At 44.6% G+C, this 26,448-nt stretch overlaps 1 protein-coding gene across 1 annotated transcript in view; it reads left to right on the top strand.

The window, feature by feature from the left end:
* Nucleotides 1-26,448, top strand: part of LOC146809262 (uncharacterized) — a 270,600-nt gene that overhangs the window by 17,423 nt on the left and 226,729 nt on the right. Inside the window, exons 9-15 of the mRNA XM_085614851.1 lie at nt 140-704; nt 1,642-2,240; nt 2,589-3,150; nt 7,424-7,623; nt 8,137-8,529; nt 13,067-13,353; nt 14,019-14,293. Coding sequence (XP_085470977.1) covers nt 140-704; nt 1,642-2,240; nt 2,589-3,150; nt 7,424-7,623; nt 8,137-8,529; nt 13,067-13,353; nt 14,019-14,293 — 2,881 coding nt within the window. The remainder of the gene's footprint in view (nt 1-139; nt 705-1,641; nt 2,241-2,588; nt 3,151-7,423; nt 7,624-8,136; nt 8,530-13,066; nt 13,354-14,018; nt 14,294-26,448) is intronic.

The raw sequence follows: 26,448 nt of genomic DNA, 5'->3' as shown, positions 1-26,448 counted from the left end.
TGCATATTATATGTTTCGGAAGACAATTTTTCATGAGAACATGTGTGGTTGGGTCAGTGTGTGCTAAATACAGAGAATGTTGCGATGTAAATGTCCAGATAAGTGCAGACTCAGATTTGCATGTTGTTTTTCGTTTCAGTTGAATGGATCGCTGGTCAATCTTCCAGTTAATCTGCAGTCAGGAAGGATCCAGGTCATCAAGAGCGGCTCCACAGCCAAACTGCAGACAGACTTTGGCCTCTCTGTGACCTATGACTGGAGCCAACGTGTGGTTGTCAAGGTTCCCTTGGCCTACTCAGGGCTTCTCTGTGGCCTCTGTGGTGACTTTGATGGCAACAAGAGTGATGACTTCAGGGCTCCCAACGGTACCTTGCTTACCAGTGCAGGAGCATTTGGGAACAGTTGGCAAGAGGGTGATTCTTTGTTCCTCTGCTTGGATACCAACAGCCAGCCACAGTGTAGCCTGACCCTGCAAACTCAGTACAGATCCCTACAGTCATGTGGGATAATGGCTGATCCCACTGGGCCATTCAGGGGCTGCAATAGGTTGGAGGATCCCAGCACATACATAGACAATTGTGTCTATGATTTGTGTGCGACAGATGGTGATAAACAGAGTTTGTGTGACAGTCTTCTAAGTTACACCCAGGAGTGCCAAAACCGTGGTCTCCCAGTTCTATCCTGGAGGAACCTGACAGGATGTGGTGAGTGCTGCTTCACATCTTCTACATTATGCTCTCCTTCCTCTCTCATCATTGGACCACTTTTATTGTTAGGATTAAATACCCAGCAGAAAGTTTTCTCTGTACTCATGAAAAAACCTTTGTGAATCTGGCCCTATGTTTGGCAAATGCTTATATTTTAATTCAAATACAACCATGTTCTGGAAACTTATACAGCGAAAGAGGTCTTAATGCCACTATGTGGTCCTGGAAGTCGATATTTTCTTCAGCTTGATGTTAGTGAGCCCACGTTTGCCACTTGATATTAAACGGTTGGTTTACTCATGCATTTCAGAGAGAGGTTAAAGGTCTAATAACCAAATAAACCCCTGACTGAATGGCACTCTCAACGGCTCCTTTTTATTAAGCATTTGGTAGTTTAATTGAATCTGACTTGTTCAAAGAACATATTGAGAGGCACAAAGTTGTTGCATGTTAAGGAGGACCCACCAGTTTCCAACCCTTCCCCTCAAACTCTGATTTTTTAACCCTGTGGGTTGATCAGTTACTCAATGTAAAAGATTTAGCAGAGTCCCTCTCACTTTTTATTTTGCCTTACATTTTCTTGTTCTAAGGTAAAGGAAGGGGATCAACCTACTTTCCTTGAAACTCAATATAGAAAAGTATTAAATCTTATTTACTATTTCTGTTCATGGCATTTCTTTTGCTCAACCTATAAATGAAAGCATCCCAAGATGTAGAAGAGAAGGAAAGGTAGGCTTGAGACAGTGGGGTATGCAAACCAGAAAATGCAGCTTGGTGTATTGTTGGCAGCACAATATGAATAAGACCCCACACAGACCATTACATTTATTCATTTGGGAGCTGAAGTAGGGAAGGATGAGTCTGTGGTTAAAGTTGCAATCCAGTATGCCCCGTCAAATGTTTATTAAATGACTGTATTACTATATTTTTACAGATCTCATCTGTCCTAGCAACAGCCACTATGAGCTCTGTGGTTCATCTTGTCCTTCATCCTGTGCCGCGCCTAATTCTTCATCCAACTGCTCTACTCTGTGTGCAGAAGGATGCCAGTGTAACAGTGGCTTCATCCTCAGTGCTGATGAGTGTGTGCCCCAGAATCAATGTGGTTGCACCTACAACGGCCAATATCTCAAGGCAGGCCAGACCTATCGACTAGGAAGCAATTGTCAGACATTGTGTAAATGTGATGGATCTACAAGAACAATCCAGTGCTCAAGCTCCCCCTGTGCATCCACTGAGGTCTGCACCAGCATTAAAGGGGTGTACGGTTGCTATGCTTTACCAGACGGTATCTGCCAGGCCTCCGGAGATCCTCACTACACCAGTTTTGATGGACAGAGATTTGATTTCCAGGGAACATGCAAGTATGTCCTGTCTGAGCTCAGAGTGACAACTAGTTCCCTCCCTTACTTCAGAGTGGACGTGAAAAATGAAAACTGGCAAGGTCTTCGTGTAGCTGTAACTACAGAGGTTTTTGTAACAGCATATAACACACTGATCCATCTCCAAAGTGGTAGACGGGGGATGGCGGAGGTAAGAATTTTGTTGTTTGCTATTGAACTGTTGTAATATGCTATCCATGTATCTATCTCTATTTATTTCTTTTTTAGTGCAATTATGTCTGGTGTGACATCAACCTAAGGCATCAGAGTACTTTGCAAGAGCACCAGATTACAATATACAAGATCCATCATGTTTGTCAGGCAAAGGGACCAAAACATTTGCCACTAGGCTTGTGTTGGAATGTATGGACCCTTCAGTGTCAGACAAGATATTTTTCAAAAACCCACACACCGAACCTGAGATTTGTATTCTATAGTACTGTCTAGATCCTTTCAGTTTGTATGTTATGACTGAACCTTCCCTTTCTGCCTTCTTCAGGTGAATGGAACTGTTGTGAGTCTGCCTGCTAGCCTCAGTGGCGGAAGTATTATTATCTATCAAAGTGGATCCTATTCAGTCCTAAAAACAGACTTTGGTCTGCGTGTGAACTATGACATGGTCTACAGCGTCTTTGTTACCCTTCCTACTCGATACTGGGGGCAAGTTGGAGGACTCTGTGGGAACTTCAATGGCTTGACCTCTGATGACTTCACCATGCGCAATGGATCCATAGTTAAAAATGCCTTTGTGTTTGGAGAAAGCTGGATGTCAGATGGCAGTACAGGCTGTGACCATGGGTGCTCTGATTCCTGTCCTGTGTGTGACCAAGTTATGCTCAGTCAATCAAAATCTGCCTGTTGGATCATTCAGAACCCAAAAGGTCCTTTCTCATCCTGCCACTTGAAGGTGAACCCAGCTAATTACTTCTCTGACTGTGTCTATGACCACTGCCTCACCGGTGGGAACAGCACAGTCCTTTGCCAAGCCATCCAGGCCTACGTGGCCACCTGCCAGGCTGTAAACGCCACCATCTCAAGCTGGAGAAGTACTGACTTTTGTGGTGAGAATATTTCTTAATATTTTCTGTGTATGTGTATTTATATTTTACAATACAAAACATAGCTGAAAGTAACATTTTAATGATGTCTTTATTTGATAAACGGCATAACAGGGAAATATAATCTTAGTAAATGTGCTATTAAGTTGTTATTGAGAAATCTATCTACATGAAGAAACTGCAGTGTTTTGTAATCACTTGATAGTTGTAAATAATAGCTTACATATGATAAATTAACACCGGCGGCAATATGTTTGAAGCGAAATTCCCTCATAATAATAACAGAAATGGAGTGATTCTTCATGAAGTGGAAAGTGTTGCCACAGAGAGGATGCACACAATCCTTAAAAAGGTGCCAGAGCTATATATTGCCCTTGGATGAGACCCATCTAAATGTGTTTGTCGATCTCAAATGGCCAAAATGTGATTATGATAAGAAGAAGCAAATCCTTGTCTCCTCATTAGGACTCAACCTTTATGTTCTTAAGTGGTGCATGCAAGATCATTTCCTCCCAAACAGAATAATAAATATTCCACAAAATAATTATACAAGAATTAAGTTTCTCAAAATGTATGCATGTTCAGCAGGGGACTTGGCTCTAGAGAAAAGTAGACATCTCCCTATGGAAACAGGACAATATATTTTATAGTCCAGTTGTGAACTGTTCGAACATTGAGAAGCACATTAGAGTGGCCATAGACAAGCAGAATTAGGTACTATGTTTCTATACATTTTTATTTAATTCTCCTATTATTGCTAAATTGAAGCCGGTACGCAGGTTTGTGGCATGGAATAACATCACACATCCATCCAGCACCAAAAGATAAATGAGTATGGCGATTGACCTTAACACTCACACACTAATCCTCTCCTTTCCAGAGGCAAAGTTTGGGCTGAATAAGCAATTGGTTGACTCAAATATCAAACCTCAAAACATTATTTCCTATGGTTCTCTAAGTAATGATTGGATACCAATAACATCGTAACTTATTGGAGGAAGCTGTTAGTGTTCTGGGCTAATGTCTGAATCAAACTAAGAATAAATCTATGTCAGCAACATCTAGGAATGTTGGTCACAGTCCAGAGATCCATCTTATTATCGTGACCTGAGTGGTATCGCACGATGGGAATTATGTTCCTAGACTCACATTTATCATGACTTTAGGGAATTGGATTACTGTTTGAGGGTGGTGAAACCCTACTCAAGCAGCAACCGGAATCTCTGTCAGGGTGAAACTCAAGAAACCCACACATTAAACTGTGCTTAACCCTCTGGTAGCTTCGCACAAAGGAGCCAGGATTAACTTAGAGGCAATGTGTAAAGTATTTATGCAGGACTTCAAACAGTAATAATTAAGAAACAAAACACAAGAAAAATCCTACACCAATTTAGGAAAATATATTAAAATTGAATAAATTATTTGAAACCAATTAACGAAAATCCATTCAGTAAAACCGGAGATATGCAATTTTAAAGACTGAAGTGAAAATAGTGCCTAGAAGCAAAAAGCACCAACTGTGGTTATCTGGTTCAAAAGTTCAGGCCGACCACGATGGAGCATGAGCTGGATACAGGGACTAAGGAAGACCGACTGAACAAAGTATCAAAAGTCCTAGTTTAGAAGTGTTGCGAGAACCCATGCCAAGGATGCCTTGCCCAGCAGCAGTTTTGAGGAAGCTGCATTGCTGCGATTAGTTGCGTTGTGCTTCATCAGTTCTGCCGACAAGACCACAGCTGGGCTGACAGAGCACATTCAGGCCCACTTCCAAGGGTCCAGGACCTGGGTGGCTCCACGTGGGGGGCAAGGCTCACAGCAGATTGAGTCCAGGCACTAGGTTTAAGGTGATTGGAACCTGAGGTTCTGGATCGGAAGCCAGACAACTAGTTATTGGAGTCACTCAGGGGGTCCTGGGTTCATGATACAGGTCCAGTCATTTCACTCAGACAGCAGGATAACAGTGCAGCAGGACAACAGAATAACTGTCCCTTTTGCAGAGAAACACAACAGTCATTCTGAGCCTTTCACAGGTCCAGAGATGAACTGAAAAGCTGAGTCTGAGGGTCTAGTATTTATATTTGATGCCGGTTTTAAATTAGGAGATGATGATGGAGGTTTCCGTCACCAGAGTTTTTTGGACTTTACCGTCTCCCTGCCCTGGCCCCAGCTTGTCTGGGTGTCTGGGGTCACAAAATACTAGTGTTAAACCCTTTATGAGTGTGCTCAGGCAGAGGCTATGTGATGTGCAAGTGTGGTAGGTGACAGCTCCACCCCCATCAAGTCAGAGATGGCCGATCCTGCCAACACATAGGACCCGATTTAAAAAGGTAAACGCAGATGTTTGGTCTAAACTTAAGCCATACGCCTAAGTTTACGACTTTGGTAATTCACAAAGGGCATGTACGAGTACTATCCTTATGACTGCACATGAGGCTCACATCCGCCCGAGTGCGGATATAAAGATAGTACCTGTAAATGCCCATTGTGAATTCTCGAAGTCGTAAATTCAGACAAGTGCTCTTAGTTTAGACCAATTGTCTAAGTTTACCTTTGTAAATCAGGCCCCACGCCCCCCTTTGTCTTACTTTCTGGAAGCCATACACAAAGACCAACTACTATCTACACCTAGTCATGTGACCCAGGATACAGGCTGCAGTCGCAAAGGGTTTGGAATGAAAAGGTCAACTTTCTAAAAGGGTCATTTTCAGTAGTGTGACTTAAAATGTGACTTTACCTTTTAATGAGAGTTTTAAATTCCAATTCTTTTTACATCAAATTTGTTATTCCTATCTACTCCCATTTGTAAGTTATCACTTATTAAATGTAATAATGCAACCCAATTTTATCCTAAGGGACAGATAGGTCTTTCAGTATTAAAAAATGAATTTAAGAGTTTTTCACCACCAGGACTTGTAAAAATGAACAATACATTTTCAGCTTTTTTAAATGCACTGCATCCTTCCCTATGGGCTGTTTTGGGCCTACCCTGGGTATGACATATATATTCAAAGGAAGGTTTAGGTCTGGCAAAAAGGTTTATTTTGCCTGGTCAAAATGGCAGTTTAGATTGCACACACAGGCTGCAGTGGCAGGCCTGAGGCATATTTAAAATGCTACTTAAGTGGGTGACACAATCAGTGCTGCAGTTCCACTACTAGCATTTATTTTACAGGCCCTGGGTACATGCATGCAGTACAATTTCAGTAGGGACCTATAAGTAAATTAAATGTGCCAATTGGGCGTAAGCAAATTCTACCATGTTTAAAGGAGAGATCAGAAGCACTTTAGCACTGGTTAGCAGAGGTAAAGTGCTCAGAGTCCGGAAGCCAACAAAAATGGGTCAGCAAACAGGAGGCAAAGGAAAAAAGTTTGGAGATAACGTTGCAGATGTTTGGGGATGATTCTGCAGAGATGGCCAAGAGCAACAATAACCCAGTACCTTTCAGGGCACTCCTGCATGAGATATTTAAAAAGTGATGTGATTATACTATGCATAAACTGACTGTACATATACACAAAACGTATGTACATAACACTACGAACACTCCTTTGTGAGAAGAAGGGCATGAGTCGTAAAATACTTGGTGAAACTGCACAAGCATTGTGCCTCTGCAAGACAAAACATAAACAGCATATTCTACACTATACATTTTTTTTTAAAGAAAATGAAGTCTGCATACCTCGTGTGCATGCGATTTTAGAGGCTGGCTATTGGGAATATTTCCTTTTACCAGAGGCAGAATGAGTTCCATGATTCTCAATTAATTCCATCAGACATGCACATCTAATAAACACCTTCATGATGGTCAGTCAGATTAAATGCTAGAATTACAATGATATTACATGTAGAGGACAATGCTACAAACATATTTGTGCAATAAAGCAATGATATTGCCACCCCTTCGAAAAATACAAATACCACATACTCGTATTATTAATTAAGAAATATGTTGTAGAAATAGAACTATTTGAAATGCTGTGATTTATTGGCATAAGGCCTACAAGAAAATGGACATCAAGTGTATATTGAAAGCACCACTATAGGAAGTACAATAGCAGAATGTTCAATTGACAGATAATCCAGATATAATATCACATGGTTTTAAAACACATTTCTTATTTTCCTAGAAGATAACCCGAAGAGGTCTGGATAAAGATCAGCAGGATGTCTTATCAAGAGACTTCCATTTAGTTGTTTTCAAGTGCAGCTGTAAAGGCTATTGAGTGTGTACTGTCATGGTTGTGTTGAGGTAATTCTCTTATGCTTTTTTTCTAGCCATGCAGTGCCCAGCGAACAGTCAATACAAACTTTGTGGGCAGCACTGTCAAGATTTGTGTGCGAGTTCTATGGTGATGCCCAGGTGTGATGCTACCTGCATTGAGGGTTGTGTCTGCAACAGCGGTTTCAAGAGAAGTGGAGATGTTTGTGTCCCAGAATCACAGTGTGGATGTTCTTATAATGGATTATACTACAATGTGAGTAGTTCCACTATGTACCATCTCTATTTAGAGTGTAAAATATTGTATGTGTAACACCCCTTTAAATACAATCATCTGACTATAGTTCCTTCTTACTCAAAAAATGTCTGCATCTACCAAAGTGAAGCAAGATGCCTACAGTTTAGCAGTGTTTGATAGTCGAACAGCCAGGCAGTGACTACTTGAGACAATGTTAGGGGATGTCATACTCATGCACATCCACGAGAGCCCTGCAGCTCCTGGTACCACTGTCCCTGTCTACTGCTTATCCAACATTGTCAACAAAGGTAAGTTATGAAGGTACACTGCTGCTCCCTGGTCAATTTTCTCAGACCAGGAAGCAAAAACAGTACTAGATAGGAATTTGGAACATATATATATATATATTGTGCATGTTTATTTGTGAGCAGCACATCCAGTTCTGGTTTATATTGTGTATCATGGGGAACAGAGTGACTGCATCTTTCTTTTTCATATCTTTCCACGGTTCTCTCCATCTCTGTTTCACAGGTTGGTGAACTAGTTTGGCTTCCTGGCTGCTCCCAAAGGTGTCGGTGCAGCTCTTCAGGCCGCTTCACCTGTGTCAATAGCAGCTGTGCAAAGGGACAGGAATGTGCCGTGAAGGATGGAAAGCTCGGTTGTCAGATGCCCGGGGCAATCTGCACAGTCACCGGAGATCCCCACTACCATTCATTTGACAAGGCTGTGACAAATTTCATGGGAACCTGTGCCTACGAGATCAGCCAGGGGTCCGATGCCTCCTCAGGATTCTCCTTCCGGGTGGTGGCAGAGAACAGGCGCTACCAGAATCCCAAAGTTTCCTTTGTATATCGGGTCACCATTTGGTTCAACATTACGGAGAGGAATGTGAAGTTGATCTTCGAACAAGGGAAAGCTCCTCTGGTGAGACATGTATTTGTGTAATGGAGGTCTATGTATATCATAACTATTGCTCGCATGTCTGATTTCACTTATCTCATGTCCCAATGTATTTTCCAGAGTTGACCTAACCTTCACTCCTTTATTGACCTCTCTTCGAGTTCAGAACATATTTCTATTAGCTAATAACAGCAATTTGGAGCTTTCACCTGGCTTATAGATCCACGAAACAGTAGTGAAACCCTACTTGGATAACGTGCAACTGATTAACAAAGCCAGTTCTGAGCATGAAGGTGTTGCTTATGAACAAATAAGTCTACATTGGTTTGGGATTATTCTTGTGTTGTGTTTTCACTTTATTACTGTTTCAGTACTGCATAAATAATTAACACATTGGGGCAGATTTAAAAAACAAAAAACAAACATGCAACGCAGCATAGCACCCAAAGAGGCGGCGCTGCGGTGCGTTTCAGGGAGAGAGTAGGAGAGCACCATATCTTCAGAGAGATGGCTCAACCTCCCCTCTCCCTAGTGCAGTCGTTGATTTCAATTGCGGAACACCACTCACAGACGTTCGCGCCATAGCGCTAGGGTGTGAGCGTGAGTCTAGCATAGGTTTTGTATGGAAAGTGTACAAAATACCATGCCTAGACAAGTTTAAAAGCTTTTCCCACTTTGTATGTGTGCTGCACAGTGCAGCACACATATGAAGTTGAACATTTCTCCTGTTAGTGCCTTCTTTGAAGTGGTGTTAACTTTTGGTGCAAAGCCCTGTCTTCAGTTCTTTGTAGATAGTGTTTAAGGTCAAAAGACATGGGTGGTTGCACGGTAACTCCCATGTGCCACCCATGTAATGCCCATGTGGCGCTTAGAAGCGTGAAGCAGTGTGTCACACTGCTTTGCTCTACTGTTAGAAACATTCAAGCACAAAACTAGTTTTGCACCGGAAAATGAATTCCAAAAAAAGTATTTTGTGCTAGTTAGTGTTGCTTTTGTGACAGTAACCCAGCCTAAAATGTTTGAAAATCTACCCCATCGTCTCTGAGCTAATCCTGACAGCTCTGTGTCATGCAGAGTGGTGTTTACAGGTTTATTTAGTGACTCTAGTGGTTCATCCTGACAAGGAGTGTGAATATAAAGTGGGTTATCACCCCCCTCAACTAATACTCCAATTTCCTACTGTAGAAAAGTGCCTCTTGTGGACATGGTTAGCCCTCATCTTTAAACTGATGCCTGATGTGATCTCGAACTGTAAGTGTACTGGGTCCCTTCCGACCACATTACCAGTGCCAAATCTCTTTCCTAAAATTGTTACCACAATATGAACCACTCCTGTCACCTCTGTAAGTCCCTAGTAAATGGTACCCCTGGTACCTAGAGCATGGGTACTGAAGAGGGTACTCCTTAGCTGCAGGAGGAATTGTGCCAAACCGAGGAACCCCTCACCAAGACCATACACACTGCAATTGCAGGCCTTGGTGCAGCGCAAACCGAAGAGTCGACATGGCACACAGCCCTGTGTGCCATGCCCACAGACACTGCATGAGGTATCGTAAATCACCCCTACTGCAGGCCTTATAGTCCTAAGGCAGGGTGCACTATATCCCATATGTGGACATATCTGCACAAGCAGATATGACCCTACAATATCAAGTCCATTCTTGGATATTGTAAGTGCACAGGGATGCCATAGAGAGTGCATTAGCTGGATTCTTGCCATTACGAGTTTCCTAGCTCCATGATGGCTTCACTGTACCCTAAGATGTTCTGTACCAAACACCTCCTCTTAATAAATCCTCATAAATGCACACAGTGACACTTTAGTGGGTCCCCTTAAAACCTACCAAGCACTGGTGTGGTCTCTGACTAATATTAGCCAGCCTGCCCCCACCAGACATGTTTCCGACCTCATTGGGTGAGAGCACATACTTTCAGAGGTCAGTAACAAAGCCTACTCTGGGTAGAGGTGCTTCACACCTCCTCCAGGCAGGAAGCTTCAAAGGTGACACTGCCTTTGAAAGGCAGCCCAGGCAGCCCCAGATAGTGGAGGATGCTAATCCCCCTCTCCTGCTCCATGTTTAGCAAGAGGAAAGTTGGGAAAATTAGTTAGATGAGAAGGTGTGCCCACATTCAGCCAGCACCACCCCTAAGGCGGGGCAAGCAATATAGACACAACTGTTAACAATTCTCCATCTTGAGATGGTAGAAAAATAACCTATCAGTGCCAGGGTAGTTCCCCTTCCCACAGAAAGTGGTCGCTTAAAGTGTGTAGGCACCCTAAATGTAATTAGCCCATTGGCTACTATCTGTCACTCTCTTTAACATCCCTAAATTTAGTATAAAGGTGGCATCGCTGGACCCTTAAACTTAGATTTGATGGACACAAAGAAGATACGGATGCAGAAGAGCTGCTGACTTGGGAACTGAAGCCCTGCTGCAGAAAAACCGGTGCCAAACCCTTTCTGCTGGCTCAAGGTCTCGACATTCGTGATTGTGCTGTCTTGTCCCGCAACTGTGAGGCTTCCAAGAATCCAAGAGCTCCTTGAGCCTTTGACAAATTGCCAAACAACCTTCCTCTACTCCTCTGCACCAGCAGGCACCAAATTGCAGACTGCGGTTTACCGACTTGCTGCTCACTGGAGACTGCGATGCAGTACACAAACCAAAGGTCGTACACCAGCTCTGAAGGGTAGGATCTGTCTCCTCTCCAAGTTGGAGGACACCAGGACCTACCAGAGCCGTGCCTCACCAGTACCCAGGGTACCAGATCCCCTGCAGCATACACCGAGACGAAGAGTCCACTCTGGACTACCAAATGCCAAGAAAGCAAACACCCAACGAAGGACTTCAAGACCCCATGAGACCCATTCCTTGAGTGCTCTTGCTCCTGACCGTGAGAACATCTTGATGCACAATGCCCAGCTGACCTATCTACTCTGCTCCCTGCCCACCGGCCAGAGTACCTACAAACCAGCTGTGCTGTGCGGTCCTGAGATCCTTGCAGCATGCTGCCTGGAGTGTGACTCCCTGGACTTACCTTTAAGTCCCCCTATGCAGTGTGTTTTCCAGGGCCCCTTCTCTGTAGCGCACCACCTACCAAAGACCTCAGCACCCTGCTCCTGTCCGAGTCAGGGCCACTCCAGAGAATCCGCTGGTGAAACATTTGACCTGGCCTTGCTAACTACTGAGATCCAAGAGGTGAAACTTGAAAGTTGAGTGTACGATTTTATGTGCACTTTTGTCTTTTTTCGCATTGACTTCAACAGTGCATTATTATGCACAAATGAGATTTATTTTGCGAACTTTAAAAATTCATAACTTTAAAATTACTTACTGTAAATCAAAGTTCTTGGTCTCAAAAAGTACATAAAAATCATTTTTTTTTTCTTGAGTGTGTGTCTCATTTATTGCCTCTGTGAGAACAACAAATGTTTAGCACTATCCTCTGAGAAGCCTAACTGCTCGCCCACACAACCAGCAAATAGAGTGTTAGTATTACCTACTTTTACCTCTCTAAATCAATATGGGATCTCTACATACTAGATACTAGACTCGCTACCCAGTATACATAGCTTTAGTCCACTATACAGAGAGCCAGCTTCCAACACCTACATAATTTAAATGCATCTCAATATTTATTACGAATAGGTTTTTCTTAGTGTTAAATGTATTTGCCATGAAGCCATTATGGGGCAGATATACGAAGTCGCGGGTTTACGATTTCCTAATAACAAAATTATGCAATTCGCTATTAGAAAATCACAAAATAACACGTACTGCAGTGTGTTTAACAGTTTGAGAGTCCCAAATGGTTCACAAGGGACCTGCCTCATCAATATTCATGAGACAGGTCGCTCTTTGGGACCCGTTGGGACTGGCCTGTACTCACAGGGATGGTGACCTGCTGGGGTCAGCAGACCGCCATTTCTTTTTAAATAAAGCAATTTTTTTTGTAATGCAGCCCATTTTCCTTAAAGGAAAATGGGATGCATTTCAAATATAAAAATGAAAAGCTACCTTTTGTAGGCACCCACATTCACAAAGATGAAGGGCCCATTGGGGTTTGCGTTTGCGAATGGGTTACTACCTCCTTTACTGAGTCAGTAAAATATGAATGTTTTGCGACTACATTCCGGTCCCAAAACATTCATGCATGCCCCTGCAACTTACTATTAGGAAGGAATGTCCTTGGCATGCCCCTTCCTAATACTGACTAGCAAAACTCGCAAATCCTGTTTTGCTAGTCCATATAGGTTAATGATTCGCAAAATAGGGTTGGTACATGCTGCATGCTGTTTTAGCGGTCGCAAGCGGCTTCATTCTCCATTTGAAACTGCTGAAAACGGTTATGTATCTGACCCTGAATTCCTTGCTTTGAGTTCATATTTCCCCTTTATTGAAGAGGCTGTAAAGCACTCAGAAGCTAGGTTTGCAATGCTCAGAGGTTTTATTTATTAGGGTGTGTGAGTGAATGTGTATACATGTGTGTGTGCATTTGTTGGATGCATGGGTGTACTCTGAAAAAGAGGCACAATGAATGACTTCCCGATATGTTTTTTAGGTTAATGGTGTCAAAACCACACTTCCGGTCAGTCTAGGATCCCTCTACAATGTGACAGCAAGTATGAGCACAATCTCTGTGACAACCCCCTATGGAGTCCGTATCCAATACAACGGAGTCAACACATTAATGGTGCAAGTCGGGCCACAGTACCAAAACCAACTACGGGGGATGTGCGGCAACTACAACGGAAATGGCAGAGATGACAAGTTGAAGCCTGATGGAACCATGGCAAGGAATGATACAGAGTTTGGGAATTCCTGGAGAGCAGATATCAGTGCCCCTGGGTAAATAGAGTAACATAGCCAATGATGGTAGATAAATAATACATGACCTACGATATCTCATGTTTGCATGAACATTACTAAACAGGCTGGATTCACAAAACCTAGCCTAACATTTAAAATATTTGTATGCCTGTACCTGTACCTGTAGTACATCTTAATTCCTTTACCTCTAGAAGCCCCAAGCTTGTGAATGCTGATTTGTTCCCTTACGACATATTTTGTTTGCAAGCCATTAATTGTATTTAAAATACAATCTGTCCAATAAGCAACCTCCATGATTATGTTACACTATGCACAGTTAAATACCATAAATCTTTACTTAAATATTTTTACCACCAAATCTCATATTACGCAATTTCTCTGACACTCAAAATGATTCACTGATTAGATTTCTTTGAAATAACCATTTTATATTTTTGTTTATGAAGCTTCAATGTTTCTTCAGCAAAAACAGTCTAAGTAGCCTACTACAGACTGACAACCGTGTGAAGGTTTACATATATACAAAATTGGAAGCATATTAATGACATTAAATGCATGCCAATGATAGAGACAGCAAAATTCTTCCAGATGATTGTCACTTAGTCAATATTATTATATGTTGTAGCAGATGCCATAACAAATATCTTCATAAATTTTCAATCAATTTTATTCTTCGCTTTCAGTTGTTTGGCTGATACTGGTTTGATCAGCACTAACCAAACCTGCACTAATTTGGGAGCCATTCAAGGCCAGTGTGGGATCATCACCCGCTTATCGGGCCCCTTTGATGAGTGCTACTGGTATGAGAATGCGGATCCATTCTATGAATCATGTGTGTATGATCTCTGCTACTACGGTACCAACAAGGGGATGCTGTGCACGGCTGTCCAGTCATATGAGGCAATCTGTAATCTTCACAGCTTGGTAATTCCTGATTGGAGGTCAGAGCTGCAATGTGGTAAGTCATCAGCGTCCCTAAGCTGATTTAATTGCTTGTGATGTCTAATTCATCTACTTGTATAATGTAGGTGAGGAAAACTGTACTATCTGGGTTAGTGGTCTAGTAGTGCTTCACCTTGTATACCCCTGGTAGTCTAACTCCTTATCTTTTAGAGCTGTTTGGTTATAAAGGCTTCTATTTGTAACAATTGACACAGAAGTTGTCACCCTGGTGAGTTCAGGCCCTTAAAGAATAAATATCTCTTTGGCTCATAATCCTCCATTTACAGTGTGGACCTGTCGTGTAAGAAGTTTTCTGTATCTGGCGATGAGTGTAAGAAACACACTGCATAAGTTTTGAGGCTTCAACTTCACTACTGCTGCCAATACTTTGTGTTTTGTTTCTCAGGACACACAGATTACTTTGTGCTGTACTGTAGTCTCACTCATTGGATAGATTGTAAGGCACTGAACTGTGGTGGGTCACTCATTATATGCATTTTTTTAAGATATAACAAAGTGCAAGGTCAGTTCAGTGACACTGCTCACAAACCATCAGTACACTGCTACTGGTGTGTGTCTCTTCGGGCTCTAGTCTTATGGAAACCCCATGCATGCCAGCTCTGCGATGTCGTCACACTGTGCAATGGTGCGCACCATCATGTGATGCCTTGCGTCCGCAAATATTGAAGTCATGGACTACATGCCTCATCTACTTGTTCAAGTCACCAAGACAGCACCACCCAAAGCCTTTGTATAGTGATTATCCATTGAAGCACAAGTTTCCGATGGATGTTTATGATGTATTATATCAGCACATTTTTTTACATACAGATGAAAATCCATAGCAATTGGCTTCATTGGGAAACTAAAAGGATTGTTTTTATCTTGATCATCTTATTGCCTTTTAAAGAGTATTGAGTGTGAAGGTTTGAGATTTTTTTCATACATTAATTTCTTTTTCAGTATATTTCCTTCACATAATGAAAATCTATTATCTGCAGGAATACCCTTTTCCTTACTTTAATCTAAACTGAACAGGAAGATTGCAAATTGATTGTTCAATATCTGATAGAGACATCTAGCCGCAGATTCCTTAACTGAGAATATCCCCAGGTGTCAGACTGGATCCGGAAAATTTTCCGCAGCAGCACCTCTGCGTGCCGGGAGCGGCGCCGTACGGCTATGCCCTGACGTCGTCCACAGACATGATGTTAGCGGAGCCATATATGCCCCTCCCAGTGTGCTGACATCAGTTTTCTCCTTTACCACATCCCAACGCGGGTCCTGGTAAACAGCAGTTCCATGGCCTAGTTTTTAGGCCTTTTCGACACTTTCGGTGTCGCTGGAACAGTGCGCAATGCCTTCGGGTTTTTAGGCTTCTGAAGCCTGTGCGTGTCAGATGTCTGGTACTGACCTGCATCTCATCTGCATGTGGTGCCTCGGCGTGCACCAAGACTCTAAAGAGTGCGATGCCTGTCAGAGGATGGAGCCCAAATCCCTCCGAGAGTGCCGCATTAAACTGCTTGCCGCACGGCTGTCCGGTCCAGCAGCTTTGCGTCACCACTCTCCCCCTCCAGGTCGGGCTCAGTCCGGAGGTTGTTTCCGTGAATGTCGTTCGATGGCAGGTAAGCGCAAGCACAAGCGGCAAGCATGGAGGTCCTCCTCCCATTTGCGTACTGCTGGTGCCCGCTCCTCTCGCTCTATGCCAGGTAAGGGCACCCGGCAGTCGCTTTCTCCATACTCTCCTTTTCCGAGGGTTGGAGCGATGCGTGCCCAAATGGAGATTGACTCTATTGCTCTCCAGTCGTACTTTGGGTCCCCACCTGTCCCTGGAGTGCCTTCGGCTCCCAAACAGGTGGAGAGCACTCATGTCGGGTCCTCGCCAGAGGATTCTTCCTCAGCGCCGGCTGTGTGCATCCACTCCGGTTCCGGGATTTGGTCGAGACCCTTCTCCCTTCTATTCCAGAGGAGCCGCGGTCACAATTGCTTCAGCTTCTGTTTGATGGCAGGGGAATGGCGCAATCTTCTCTCCGTTCTTCCCTTGATGCCACTTACTGTGGGACGAGCTCTAGCTCGATCTGTGCCTTTGCACCGCCATTCATGGCTGCGCATCAGTCGTTTCCCAGATAATGTTCGGGATGCCCTCAGACATCTACCGTTTAATGGTGTGGAGCTTTTTGATTCCCACACGGATTCGGCAGTCTCTCTGCTCTTGTCCAAGTTGCCATAACTTTTGTTCAGTTCTGTGTCTTATTTTCCTGCACTTCTATCACAAACGTATATAATTTGCTGTCCGTGGCTGTTCAGCCTTCTTTAATTTGTTAGATTTCAGCCATATGGCTGGTTTAATCTTCGGTTCCGTCCTCTGACTGCGTATTTTGCCCAAGAGGATCCCCTTATCAGGGGTTGACCCTTACATTATGTGGGGTATATGCTGGTGCTGGGCGACTGCCTTGCCTTAGTATGCTCCTATGGAGTATTCCTCACGGATATCCTTCGGGAAGTCCCTCCCTGCTGTTTTTTCTGTGATCCCCTTATTAGCATCGCCCTGTCGCACTTCGGGGGCCTTTGGTCTCGTTTGTCTGTAGTGCTTCTCTCCTTGCTTTTACGGCTCACACCGTCTCCGCCACTGTGTGGCAATGTTTAGTACTATTAGTACAACCTTGGGCATGCAGCCCCTATTGGGCTCGTCCTCAAAGGTACTAGCTTTGCATTTATGTCTCTGCTGTATGTGGCCTCTTTTCTCCCCACTACTCTTATGGTGGTTTTTTCCACATTCCCTGCTACCCCGCATAGGTGTTTCCACACATCTGCTTGGATCATACTGTGATTTTTATTGGGCGTATTTCTTTGGAATACTTGCTTCTTGTGGTCTGGGGCACTTACATTGATCCTGACTGTTACCACGGGCGTGCCTCAAGCTTGCAGGGGACCGTGGTCCTTCACGGGCAAGGGGAATATGTTGCTTTTTCCTTCATGCGGTGTACGTGGTCACTGACCCGGTCTGCTTGTACCACCACCTCTATATGGTGCACGGCAGCCTGGTCCCCTCTTGGGCAGTTGCCCACTTGATGTGCGCATCTGAGCTGCTCACGCTGCCCTGCAGGAGGTCTTTCCTTTCTTCGTGCGGTTCCAACATCTACACGATATGCTTAGGTGCCTTCTGGTATACTTCAATGTCTTCCAGTGTCGCTCCTACTTTGATGATAGGCTATGGGCCATTGGCCCTTTCGCCGGTTGTGACAGACCACCTATGTCTTGGCGTGTCTTCTCTGTTTACTACCGGCCTTCTGGCCCCGGATTGGTCACCTGCTGATGTTGTCACATATGTCTGGCTGATGCAGCTTGAACAGTGCTTCTTCCACTATTCTGCATACTGGGCCGGTATGTGCTTTCTGTAATACCGGTTGCCATCTCTCTGCGTTTTACTTACAGGAGACATCTTACATCTGGTGACTCTCTCAAACCCTAGGTCCAGTTCCACTTCTGGCGGTGTCCTCAGGGTGCTTTTAACTCCATCATATCTAGTATGCGTTTTCTTGTTCCGTGCCGGCACTTGCTGGGCAGGGGTCAGCCTTTTGCCTCCGTTGCCCCTTGTATCTTTTTCCACTGTTTTGCTTGGTTGACCGGTAATCGATTTTTTGGTTTCTGTCGCCACCTCGGATCCTGCGGTTCACTCGGGCCCTAGGCTTCGTTCATCTTCCCTTTTTCGAAGTTGTGAACTTTTGCTTCAGCACGCGCATTCTAGCTACGGGCTTTCCCTCTCTCAACCTGTTATACACAAATGGGGTTTTCGTGCTGTACTTGTCAGCTTGTGGTACCTCTGTCTTCCATTGTTCTCCGCTCTCTTCTGAGCTTCATGGTCTAGGAGTTAGCTACGCTGACATCACTGTCCCCACTGTGCTTCGCAACATGATTGACGGCACTGTTTTAGTCACATTGTTGACGGCCAAGTTCTTTCTAGAACTTGGTGGGGTTCAGTCGCAGACCAGCCTCCTCAATGGGTATGGCTGTGGTATCTATTCTCAGTTAAGGAATCTGTGGCTAGACGTCTCTATCAGATGAACAAGTTACTTACCTTCGGTAACAATGTATCTGGTAAAGACATAGTCTAGCTGCAGATTCCTGAACGCCCGCCCGTCCTCCCCGTTCTGCGAGGACCTTTTCGATTTGGGCTTTCTATGCTCGCCTCCCTCTGGGTGGCTTAATCCTTCTGCAGGGTGACGCTTTCACTTCACTTCCACGCAGGATGCTTCATTCTGCTTTCATTGCTCTACCCCCCTATTTTCGTAATTGGATGGTATGCTCATGTGTCATGTATCCCTTCCAACCCTTCGTCCTAGGTTGTGCAGTGTGTGTTCTATTTGTGTTTTTTCCCACCCCCCGCTCTCCCTTTCTTATCGCCTTGGAGTCTCCTACCACCCCTGTGCTCCAGTGGTTTGAGGTCTATTGGCTCTGTCACATTTTTTGGATCTATTATTAGGGATGCAACGTCTCTTTCTGGTGACGTCTTGTGGTCAATTGTCCTAGCTCCTATGTTCCGGACTAGTTGTCCTTCATGGTTACGTATTAAGGTTGCAGACTTTCTGTAGTCTGTCATGATGTTGTTTACATCTTTATTTACCTCCCAGGGTGGTTGGCCTTCACTTTTGTAGGGTTGCTTATCAGAGCGGTGCACTGCTCTTTCCCTCTACTAGTTTCCAAAATACAGTGCCTGGCACTTTCCTTTATGGTGCTGTTTTTCATACTTCCATGTCTTTCATCATTTTCCCACACTGTTCCCATATTCTAACAGTTTTTAGGTGGTGGCTCCGCGCTGCGGCGCGGAAAAGTTTCTCTGACGAAAACTGATGTCAGCGCGCCTGGAGGGGCATATATGGCTCCGCTGACATCACGTCCGTGGACGACGTCAGGGTGGAGCCATACGGCGCGGCCCCCGGCGCGCAGAGATGCTGCTGCAGAACGTTTTCCTGATCCAGTCTGATGCCTAGGGATATTCTCAGTTAAGGAATCTGTGGCTAGACTATGTCTCTACCAGATACATCGTTACCGAAGGTAAGTAACTCGTTTGTCAGGTCCAGACATTGATGTAGAATTAATTATTATATTTTTTTCTTTCTTGTTTCTTTTCACTCATTTATTATTTTTTAGTAGGTATTTTTGGATCTCATGTTGTTTCACTATGTAAAATATTGTGTTGTCACTATTTGTCTACTCATCTTCCATGGAACCCATTATTGAATAGGGAGCATTGGAAATCTGTTTTACATTTGATGCCATGGTGTGATCCAAATATGACTCCAAAAAAGAAAACTTCACTCTTAATGCATTGTTGAGGTCCTGAAGGGCAAGCGGTTTATGTCACTACACCTGATCTCCGTGGCAAGGATGAAGGTATAGTACTTTATCAGTAAGACACATCTGTGAAGAAGCTGGTCAAACACCGTCCTATCATGTCCACAGTTTTGGAAAGATACTACTTTGGCATATATTGTCAGAGGGTTTGCAGTGTGGAGCTTAGGATAACTGCATTGAGGAAACTTGCATATATTCCTAAATTAAGTGTTGCTTTACAAGAACGTGAAGGGGACCACTTCATGGTCAAGTGTAAGTTTGAACGTAGAGAGTGGAACTTCGGCTCAAGGATTACACACCTGGGAATGGAATAACTGTGAAGGACAAACAGTGTGAGCATTCTTTAGCTTGTTAAGTCTGATTGGTCGCACACTGCTCCACCTACCAAGCGTGTTACCCCAATGAAAAGTGGTCACTGAGGTCAGCGTCGGCGAGTACGCCTATGCCCGTGTAATGCATGCAAGTATGAGTAGCGTTAGCCATCCCTGGACACGTGTTTCGAGGTAGTTGCCTCTCGTCAGCAGGGAGTAGGAAAGTGTGTGGGGTTGCTGTGTAAGCTGCTAAAATCTTTATCAGGTCAAGTACCTCTCGTAGCGCGCAGGTGCGTAACCATGAGCCCGTCGGCTCCAACGGCTCAAGGGAGCCTGAAATAAAGTTAAGTCTGATTGGTCGCACACTGCTCCACCTACCAAGCGTGTTACCCCAATGAAAAGTGGTCACTGAGGTCAGCGTCGGCGAGTACGCCTATGCCCGTGTAATGCATGCAAGTATGAGTAGTGTTAGCCATCCCTGGACACGTGTTTCGAGGTAGTTGCCTCTCGTCAGCAGGGAGTAGGAAAGTGTGTGGGGTTGCTGTGTAAGCTGCTAAAATCTTTATCAGGTCAAGTACCTCTCGTAGCGCGCAGGTGCGTAACCATGAGCCCGTCGGCTCCAACGGCTCAAGGGAGCCTGAAATAAAGTTAAGTCTGATTGGTCGCACACTGCTCCACCTACCAAGCGTGTTACCCCAATGAAAAGTGGTCACTGAGGTCAGCGTCGGCGAGTACGCCTATGCCCGTGTAATGCATGCAAGTATGAGTAGCGTTAGCCATCCCTGGACACGTGTTTCGAGGTAGTTGCCTCTCGTCAGCAGGGAGTAGGAAAGTGTGTGGGGTTGCTGTGTAAGCTGCTAAAATCTTTATCAGGTCAAGTACCTCTCGTAGCGCGCAGGTGCGTAACCATGAGCCCGTCGGCTCCAACGGCTCAAGGGAGCCTGAAATAAAGTTAAGTCTGATTGGTCGCACACTGCTCCACCTACCAAGCGTGTTACCCCAATGAAAAGTGGTCACTGAGGTCAGCGTCGGCGAGTACGCCTATGCCCGTGTAATGCATGCAAGTATGAGTAGCGTTAGCCATCCCTGGATACGTGTTTCGAGGTAGTTGCCTCTCGTCAGCAGGGAGTAGGAAAGTGTGTGGGGTTGCTGTGTAAGCTGCTAAAATCTTTATCAGGTCAAGTACCTCTCGTAGCGCGCAGGTGCGTAACCATGAGCCCGTCGGCTCCAACGGCTCAAGGGAGCCTGAAATAAAGTTAAGTCTGATTGGTCGCACACTGCTCCACCTACCAAGCGTGTTACCCCAATGAAAAGTGGTCACTGAGGTCAGCGTCGGCGAGTACGCCTATGCCCGTGTAATGCATGCAAGTATGAGTAGCGTTAGCCATCCCTGGACACGTGTTTCGAGGTAGTTGCCTCTCGTCAGCAGGGAGTAGGAAAGTGTGTGGGGTTGCTGTGTAAGCTGCTAAAATCTTTATCAGGTCAAGTACCTCTCGTAGCGCGCAGGTGCGTAACCATGAGCCCGTCGGCTCCAACGGCTCAAGGGAGCCTGAAATAAAGTTAAGTCTGATTGGTCGCACACTGCTCCACCTACCAAGCGTGTTACCCCAATGAAAAGTGGTCACTGAGGTCAGCGTCGGCGAGTACGCCTATGCCCGTGTAATGCATGCAAGTATGAGTAGCGTTAGCCATCCCTGGACACGTGTTTCGAGGTAGTTGCCTCTCGTCAGCAGGGAGTAGGAAAGTGTGTGGGGTTGCTGTGTAAGCTGCTAAAATCTTTATCAGGTCAAGTACCTCTCGTGGCGCGCAGGTGCGTAACCATGAGCCCGTCGGCTCCAACGGCTCAAGGGAGCCTGAAATAAAGTTAAGTCTGATTGGTCGCACACTGCTCCACCTACCAAGCGTGTTACCCCAATGAAAAGTGGTCACTGAGGTCAGCGTCGGCGAGTACGCCTATGCCCGTGTAATGCATGCAAGTATGAGTAGCGTTAGCCATCCCTGGACACGTGTTTCGAGGTAGTTGCCTCTCGTCAGCAGGGAGTAGGAAAGTGTGTGGGGTTGCTGTGTAAGCTGCTAAAATCTTTATCAGGTCAAGTACCTCTCGTAGCGCGCAGGTGCGTAACCATGAGCCCGTCGGCTCCAACGGCTCAAGGGAGCCTGAAATAAAGTTAAGTCTGATTGGTCGCACACTGCTCCACCTACCAAGCGTGTTACCCCAATGAAAAGTGGTCACTGAGGTCAGCGTCGGCGAGTACGCCTATGCCCGTGTAATGCATGCAAGTATGAGTAGCGTTAGCCATCCCTGGACACGTGTTTCGAGGTAGTTGCCTCTCGTCAGCAGGGAGTAGGAAAGTGTGTGGGGTTGCTGTGTAAGCTGCTAAAATCTTTATCAGGTCAAGTACCTCTCGTAGCGCGCAGGTGCGTAACCATGAGCCCGTCGGCTCCAACGGCTCAAGGGAGCCTGAAATAAAGTTAAGTCTGATTGGTCGCACACTGCTCCACCTACCAAGCGTGTTACCCCAATGAAAAGTGGTCACTGAGGTCAGCGTCGGCGAGTACGCCTATGCCCGTGTAATGCATGCAAGTATGAGTAGCGTTAGCCATCCCTGGACACGTGTCTTTAGCTTGTGGTGAAGTACTATACAGATACTGGAGTTTAACAATGCAAGTGAAAGCAGTTGTAAGAATTAAGGTAAGCCCCAGATTCAGGGTCTTGTGCTACCTTTGCAGAATTCCTGACTGCATAGCAAACCACAAAAACTGTGTGGCAACAAAAGTGATTTACAAGCCCTGTGGGAGAAAATAACATTATGTCAAATATTGTAGAAGTGTTATAGGTGGTGTTGAAATGAAGGTGCTGGAGCCAGGTGATTTTGTGGATCAAGGTGTTGTTATATAGTTAGTATTTGACAATAATGAGAAAGTCACATGTGAGCATCTTGTTGATGTAATCAAAATGTATGGTGCACAAAGTGAAAATATTAAAGGATTCAGGTGGCAGATGACTTCTGTGTCTGACAAAGATTTTGCACACCATTTTAATGACAAAACACTTTTAAATAAATAGATGTGAGACTGTTAAACTATGGGGTAGACTTGTCAAACTCAGGTTCTCATGTATTGAATTTTTCATAAATTCACATGCTTGAAGCATTCCCCATCGCTGAGGTGGGAGTCCCACAGTACCTTCTAAAGCAGTAGAAGTAGTATACATACCTTATAATGGCAAAAGACATTGACTTAAATAGCGTATAAACATCTTTTATATCGAACCAAACTCCAACCAATCAGGCTATAACACCCTTTAGAACATGCCCTGCAGAGGCATCTTCCCTCAGATTTTCTGTCACACGTCTTGTGAAAGGGAGCCTCACTGAGCTCTGCTCAGTTCTCCAGCTACTACCTTGATTTGGATTATCCAGATTATTTCTAATGTTTCATTTCCCAGCACCTAGCACTAACATATTAGAACAATTGAAAAAAGACTTTTCAGACCTTGTGGGACCTTTGGAAAGAAGAAGCCACACTGTGAAGACCCTCACAAGGAGTGTATCTACTGCCTTTATCCTGCCCACTAAGTAAAGGACTGCAAAATCTGTCGGATCTTTTCATCTAACACTATATATGTGGTTACAAAAACTTAAATGGAAAACAGCTGTCATTTCTGAGGAGGAGGAGGACAGTGAAGATTCTGTTACATCACAGGAAAGGTCAAGGAAAAGAGAGAGGTCATGCCAAGGCATCACCAGAGCTGCACAGAAAAGCCATAAAAAGGCTCACCATGAGTCTTCTTAAGACCATTCTCATAAAGAGAAAAAGTATAAAACCTCTTCAGAGGTGACTAGATCAGTGCCCTCAACACCCTCTTTAGCACTGACATTACATCTTAAGAAATCCTCTGCAGAGCCACTCATGGAAAGATCTAAACTGGCAATGAGATTCTTGTGGACGACAACAGCGCTGTCAAAAACATTGTTGACTGCAGTGACAACGACATCGTCGGCAATGCCAACCACTACAGCCCCGTCAATGGCAACCTCATTGATGACAACAACCTCGTCGACGGCAAAAAAAACTCACCTATGTAACACCTCACATTGGAACTGTTGACAACATCGTTTACGATGCCATCGACTACACCATTGTAAAAGGACAAACCAATACAAGAACCTTTACGCCAAGAACCTTTACGCCCTGGACATACTTCACCTAGCAAGGTGTCCACCTTGCCACCAAGTTATCTATTAGATATGGAGGACTCTAAAGATGATGATGGACTATTTAGTACAGCTTATAGTCCCTCTGAACCTAATGTCAAGTACCAAGAAGAAGATGAAGGGGACTATTATGAGCACGCATATGAAAGGCAGCAATATATAGAGAAGACTAGACAATAGTTCCTCACTATGCTCCGCCTCTAACTTCAGAACCCATGATTAAGGTTCCTGTGGCTTTAGTGCATGACCTACAGGGCATGTTGCTCGATTACTATAAATGCTTCCCAGTCCTGAAAAGTCAACAACATCTCTGATGCGGCCACAACTTCTTATACCAGGATCACCTGAACCTATGCCACCACCTGCCTCTCCAAGAATGACTCCGCTGTCAAATAATGCCATGCCTCCTTGGTAAGACCTGTCTTCCTCTGATGATGATAGAGAGGAAGGTGAAATTCAAGATAATCAGTCCATGCCCAATGTATTAGACAATTATCTCACACCGACACCTTCAGCTCCTGCACCACAACCGGTGGACTCCCCACCAGATGATATCAGTAACTTCCATACCCTTATGGAGAGAGCGGCTAAACATTTCCAACTTCCCAAAACAATATAACAATTGGATTGTTTTCTATATGATTTTGAGGAACAATCTAGAAAACCTGTAGGGGTAATCCTAATTGTCAAGAATCAATAAGGAATGCAAAGCTCCTAAAGACACTCCATCATGTCTGGTTGGACATCTGAAACCTGAATCTTTCAAATGCTGAAATCCTTCCACACTGATATAAACCCCGCCTTACAAGGAAGGCAGATGCCTTGATAACATTGGGAAGAGGTACTGAACTGTGACAGGAACGACAGTACGAGTGGCAATACTGCACAGATGTGGCTTCCAGATGTGGTCAGACATCACCACGTACATGGATGGCCATAAACCAACTTAAATGCAAACCAGACAAATCGGAGATTGTTTTCTTCGGAACTCCACCTTCTGAGGTCTGGGGGTCGTGGTGGCCCCATGATACCTCCGTCTGGCTACTCTCCAAAATTCTGTAAAAAAACTTGGGAATCAAAATTGATAATGCTTTATCCATGAAATCCCAAATTCAAGCTCTGGTAGGCACCTGCTTCGGGTTGCTACGTGCCCTGAGAAAATTCCTACCCCTTCTGTCAACTGATACAAGGTAAACAGTGATCCAGGCCCTAATTATTTCCAGACTCGACCATGGAAATGTTCTATACTTGGGTCTGCCTGACTTTCGCCTGAACTGCCTTTTTGGGATTAATTCTGGATACATTGCAAGACATGGCAAGTGTGGGCTGGTCAGCCAAAGCAGAGAGAAGCTGGGGCGACCAGGTGGGTAACTTCTAAGGTACCACCTTGGTGCCTGCCACATCTTCCAGGGCCAGAGATTCATGTCAGAGGTGAGAAGGCAAGTTGTTTGAAACCAAAGATGACATATTTAGGTGGTATCATAATTTAGCTGCCAACCTCAAGAATGCCTGTGTGGCAGCCCATGTTATCCTATGGACCGCTAAAACAAAGTATTTTCCCATGAGAAACATCACTATAGGGACAATTCGACTTGCACTTATGTTCTCACCTTTAATATACTGCACCCCACTCTTGGGCCGAGGAGGTCTACCTTAAGGGTGACTTAAATATATTAGAGTTAGTGCATTTGACTGTGCCACCCATGGTGAAGACACAGTCAAGTTCGAGCAGTTTGCAATGCTACTGCAGTCTGTAATGTCAGGCCTGCTGTCAGCAGTTTGCTTGGGTCACTCAGGATGGCACAAAACTGTGCCACAGCCCTGGGGACCTCTTTACCTCCTATGCCCTGGGTACCTCTGGTACCATATACTAGGGACTTACAAGGGGGTGATGCCTTTGCCAATTTGGAATTACCAAGTCGAACATAATAGTTTTAGGAGAGAGCGCAGGCAGATCACTGTCCATTGAGAGGTATTACTCACAAAAATGCTCACTTTATTATCCCCAAGCAAAACAAGACTTACAAAAGGGATGCAATTGGCCACAAGTATGGGAAGGAAGTGGAGGACACTAGAGTCCTACAGATTTGCACCACATGCCACAATGGACAGTGATCTGGTTGAGTTGATTAGAGGGGGTAAAGCATGTACAGATATGTGCCCAACTTGGGTCAAAGAAATAAATGATGGTGACAATTTTGATACTGATGTGGCGAGTTGTAAGAGAGAGTCGCGCAAACAGGCAACTAAAAGACCAATTCCGATTTTTGCCAAGCAGTGGTAGATTA

Source organism: Triturus cristatus, chromosome 7, assembly GCF_964204655.1.
Source record: "Triturus cristatus chromosome 7, aTriCri1.1, whole genome shotgun sequence".
Lineage (NCBI taxonomy): Eukaryota > Metazoa > Chordata > Amphibia > Caudata > Salamandridae > Triturus > Triturus cristatus.
This window is presented reverse-complemented; position numbering and strand designations above follow the sequence as displayed.